This window comes from Penaeus monodon, chromosome 12 (genome assembly GCF_015228065.2).
Source record: "Penaeus monodon isolate SGIC_2016 chromosome 12, NSTDA_Pmon_1, whole genome shotgun sequence".
NCBI classification, from domain to species: Eukaryota; Metazoa; Arthropoda; class Malacostraca; order Decapoda; family Penaeidae; genus Penaeus; species Penaeus monodon.
This window is the reverse complement of record NC_051397.1, coordinates 50,132,803-50,137,802: the sequence shown is the minus strand read 5'-3', so window position 1 is coordinate 50,137,802 and position 5,000 is coordinate 50,132,803. Positions and strand designations below refer to the sequence as shown.

Genomic DNA, 5,000 nt, shown 5'->3' with positions numbered 1-5,000 from the left:
TATTGTGTTGAATAAAATAGCATGGAGTGGAAGAAAGTATATAATACATGTTTTATCACACTAGTTCATAATGATATTAATACTTTACAATTCTTTTTTTTACAGAATGGTAGCAACGACCAGTTCAATGAGGGTAAGCTGCGTGTGCGTGTGTGTGTGTGTTTGAGTGAGTGTTTGCGTGTGAGTATGTACGATACATACATATATACATATATACGTACATACATACATACATACATACATACATATATACATATATACATACATACATACACACACACACACACACACACACACACACACACACACACACACACATACATACATACATACATACATACATACATACATACATACATACATACATACATATTTGCATACGCACATACATACATACATACATATATACATACGCACACACATATATATATACATACATACATACATACATACATACATACATCGCTTTCCCCCCCCCCCTCTCTCTCTCTCTCTCTCTCTCTCTCTCTCTCTCTCGCTCCCTCTCCTCTTCTCATCTCTTTTCTTCTCTTCTCTTCTCTCTTCTCTCTCTCTCTCTCTTCTTTCTCTTCTCTTCTCTCTCGCTTTCTCTCTCTCTCTCCTCTCCTCTCTCTCTCTCTCTCTCTCTCTCTCTCTCTCTCTCTCTCTCTCTCTCTCCTCTCTCTCTCTCTCTCTCTCTCTCTCTCTCTCTCTCTCTCTCTCTCCTTCTCATTCACGTTTTCATTCCTGCATTCTGTCATCCCCACAAACACCATTAACGACACAACAGAACAAACACTTTTATCATCTTGCAAACATATAATTCAGTCCATAATCCCCAGTTTACGATCATTGAGAATCTTAATTTTTCACAAAGAGTACGAAGACATCGATTTTTTTTCCATAATAATAATGATGATAACGATAATAACGATAATTACAATAATATTAATGATGATGATGGTGGTAATAACAATAATAATAGTTGTAGTAGTTGTAATGATAATGATTATTATTATTATGATCATAATGATAAAAATAATCACAAAAGTTGATAATAATCATAATAATGATAATAATAATAACAATAATAATAATAATAATAATAATAATAATAATAATAATAATAATAATAATAATAATGATGATGATGATAATAATAATAATAATAATAATATAATAATAATAATAATAATAATAATAATAATAATAATAATAATAATAATAATAATAATAATAATAACAATAATAACAATAATAATAAAAACAATAATAATAATAATAACAATAATAACAATAATAATAATGATAACCGCAGACCACACCTCCTTCCATCACGGGCCCTGCGTGACCTTTCCTCTGACCCCGACCTTTCCTCCTTTCAGAACTGGGAGGCGACGACGAGGACCAGGAGGGCACCACGGAGGAGAGGTCGGATCCTGAGGGCAAGGAAACCACCCCCGAGGGCACGGACGAGGCCCCGAGGTCGCCGGAGGTGCCTTCGCCCACGCTCGAGAAGGACGTCGGAATGCAGGTCGGGAGGGGGTCCTGGGAATGGAGAGGGGGGAGGGGGGTGTCAAGGGGATGGGGGAGGGGTAGGAGAGGGAGGGGGTGTCCTGGGAATGAGGGAGGGGTAGGAGGGAGTGTCAAGGGGATGGGGGAAGGGTAGGAGGGAGTGTCAAGGGGAAGGGGAAAAGGTAGGAAGGGGGGTCCTGGGGATGGGGGAGGGGAAAAGTGGGTGTCAAGGGGATAGGGGGGGGGAGGGGTGGAGAGTAAGGGGGTTCTGTGTTTAAGTTGAGAGGAGGTGATATCGGATCGGATGGGGTAGCGAAATGGAGCATCGGTTAGGTAAGCGTAGGGGGAGGGGGGAGTGACGTCGCGTAGGGCGGGAGTGGGGCATGAGAGGATTATGCGGTTCAGGGCATGGAGCTCCGTTTGGTGCATTAGGAGGTACGGTATGTGACTATGACAGAGATAGTCGAGGATGAAGAACAGGTACCTCTAGAAGGCGATAGCTAAGTCTCCTTGGTCGCCGCTTCAGAAACGAAACTAAAAAAAACGGGAAGATAGCGAACACAGTTATTTGTTCAGGCATGAAATCAAATAGTTTTAGCACATTTTCTTGAATATCAATTACCTTGTTTCTCTGTCATTTGGTTACAACTAAACTGCTCCCAACATTCTTGAAATAAAAAAACTTCGTTTAGTTTATTAGATTATTTATAGATTATTAAATATTTTCCGACGACTTGCTAACCTGTTTTAACCTTCACAGGACCAAGAATACCACGAGTCTCTTACAGCCTAAGAGACCATGTGGCGGAACCTCCACCTTCCTCTCCCTCTCCCTCTCCCTCTCTCTCTCTCTCTCTCTCTCTCTCTCTCTCTCTCTCTCTCTCTCTCTCTCTCTCTCTCTCTCTCTCTCTTTCTGCAGCATTTTCACAGCTTCTCCCTTTCTCTCTCTTCATCGCCGCCTCAACATGGCTGGCACCGACCAAGCGCCGCCGTGCACCCCGCCGGCTCCGCACTGTCAAGTAGTCCGCAAAGTCGGAAGGATTTTAGATTTGAAACAATTTTGTACTGCGCGACCCTGCCATGGTTACCCTGCCGAAGCCATACGTCAGGATGCCGTTCCCTCACCGCCAGGATTTCTCATTGGTGTTTGATATTTTGCCAATATTTGGTATCCGAGTCGACAGCAGTTACGACTCCTTCCTCTCCTAGACCCACGCAATCTTCCCATTTTTTCCCGCCCTTCATATTTAACGTTAATTTCCCCCTTCCCTCCCCCTCATGCTCATCACTATCTCACACATGAACACTATGAAAATATTACAAGGAAGAAATATATGTATTCAAGGCGAAAAAAAGAGAGAAAATACCGCAACTATACACATGAACAAAAAATGCTAGAAGTCACATATATAGGTTAGTATTAGTGAGTATTATGTATATAGTGGATTTGTAACTATCCAATACATATAGGAATATATACATATATATATTTTGGTAAGGTGCCTAAAAATGCCAATACCGTAAAGGAGACTCCAAGATGGCACTGTAGCCTTAATAATGATTCTGTGTGGTGCCGTTCGGGAAAAAAAAGTTCAATGATAGTGAAAATAATAATAATAATAATGAGCACTCTGCCGCCATGCCTTTCCCTACGTCTCTGATCCTCCTCATACTGGTTTGTTAAGCTTATATGTGATAGGGGCATTAATATGCTAAGGGACGACGGAAAATGTGGAGAGAGTACGGAAATATGTGATCACATGCCCCTTAAGTAACACATACTGAAAGTGGTTACGGAGCAGAAACTTAAATGGATATTTTCCTTAAAAAAAAAGATAATATGCAGTAACTATGGTGACAAAAACACCGATTTTCTTAGCGAGCGAGACATTTTCTCAGTTTTTTTTATTTCAAATACATTTATTTAGTCTTTTTCACTTTGTTTTCTGATTACTGTAGAGCAAGTTTTACAAATAAATCTTATCATTTTCACGATGCCTTATGGCGATAAAGGACCAATGGCTGAGAAAATTAGTGTAATTATTTTATCGAAAAAGGAAAGATTTGTACCCTTGTATAACGTACGAATTTCACTTATATATTTTTATAACGGCATCAGTTTAGCTGCAGAGTTCCAGTTTAGGACCAAATTCGTCAGAAGAATTTGCCACAATGTACCACAGCAATAAAAAAAAAATTAGCTTTTACACACATTATCAAATAAACCTCTTTTTTTTTTCTTAGTAAGAGTATACATACCCACCTTTTTTATATAAATTTCTGTTAACTTACCAATAAAGGGAGTACATTCACACTATCTCATACTAATAACTTTGATGTTAGAAATGTGTAGTTTTTTGTGGCTCTGGTGACGTACCTTGTGGCAAATATGTACTATGCTTCTCTATGCTCCTGTGATAGTATATGATACACCTTAAGATCCCGTTTTTTATTGAGAGCAGAATACGTTTTCTTTGGCCAGTGTGGTGCGTTTTCTTTAAATCGGAAAGGTAGTTTAATCAAGTAATCGAGGTGCGTTAGTTTTATCACCCCGTATGTGTTTCATAATGAACTAGTCCTCATGGAAATCTTTACAATATAAACTTCATATCTGATGATTGTTTCACACGAAAAATTATATATACAAATGCATATAGATATACTATTATATAACTTCATATTCATGTGCACTTATTAAATGCCTTCAGAATATTACTGTGTGCTGTAGGTTGCTTTAACTGTAACAGGTACAAAGACAGCAAAACAGGAAGGGAATGTCCTGTTTAGCACACAAGTCATGCAGTGTACAAGACTATGACAGTTTCTTATATTTTGAAGTGTTATAAACATGATTTGTATCGTGATGAACTTGATTCACTCTACAAGTTCAACCTGAAAACCCAAAGACTGTCGTTAAAAAAAGAATAGAAAAATAAAAAGCGAAACCGTTTTAGGCACAGCATTTTGAGAAAGTGCAACATACAAGGATGTGCATATGCATCAAATAAGCCTAAAATATTTTTTAAAAATGAATAAAAATCGGTATTTATTTCGTCATGAATGTTCCGTCCATAATTTGCACATGAGAGATCTACTCCCTACACTACCTTCTGTACTGCAATGCATTATAAAAAAAAGAAAAAAAAAAACATCTCTGTTATATATACCAAATTCAACTCGAGGGGAAAAGAAAATTCAGCCACAAATCTTTCATGAGAGAACATATATATTTTTTGTTCGTTTGTAGATTCAGATCTTCACACGCACTGGATGTTTATAAACAAGATGTATTATTTTTGTATTCCTTATTGAGGGAATAGGACACTCTACTGTATATTGTATTCGCTCTGTCGAGGTTCCACAATAAATATAACCATCATGAAATTTTGTGTTTTTTATTCGATATAACCCACAGGTGTTTTTGTAAGTGGTGGAAGTGTCAGTAATGAGAGAGAGAGAGACAGAGAGAGAGAGAGAGACAGAGAGAG

At 38.1% G+C, this 5,000-nt stretch overlaps 1 protein-coding gene across 1 annotated transcript in view; it reads left to right on the top strand.

Annotated features, from left to right (window-relative positions):
* LOC119579568 (WASH complex subunit 2-like) overlaps positions 1-4,896 on the top strand; it is a 78,626-nt gene extending 73,730 nt beyond the window's left edge. The window contains exons 6-8 of the mRNA XM_037927486.1: positions 106-133; positions 1,383-1,531; positions 2,273-4,896. Of these exons, the coding sequence (XP_037783414.1) occupies positions 106-133; positions 1,383-1,531; positions 2,273-2,305 (210 nt within the window). The 3' untranslated portion in view covers positions 2,306-4,896. The remainder of the gene's footprint in view (positions 1-105; positions 134-1,382; positions 1,532-2,272) is intronic.
* The last annotated feature ends 104 nt before the right edge of the window (positions 4,897-5,000 follow it).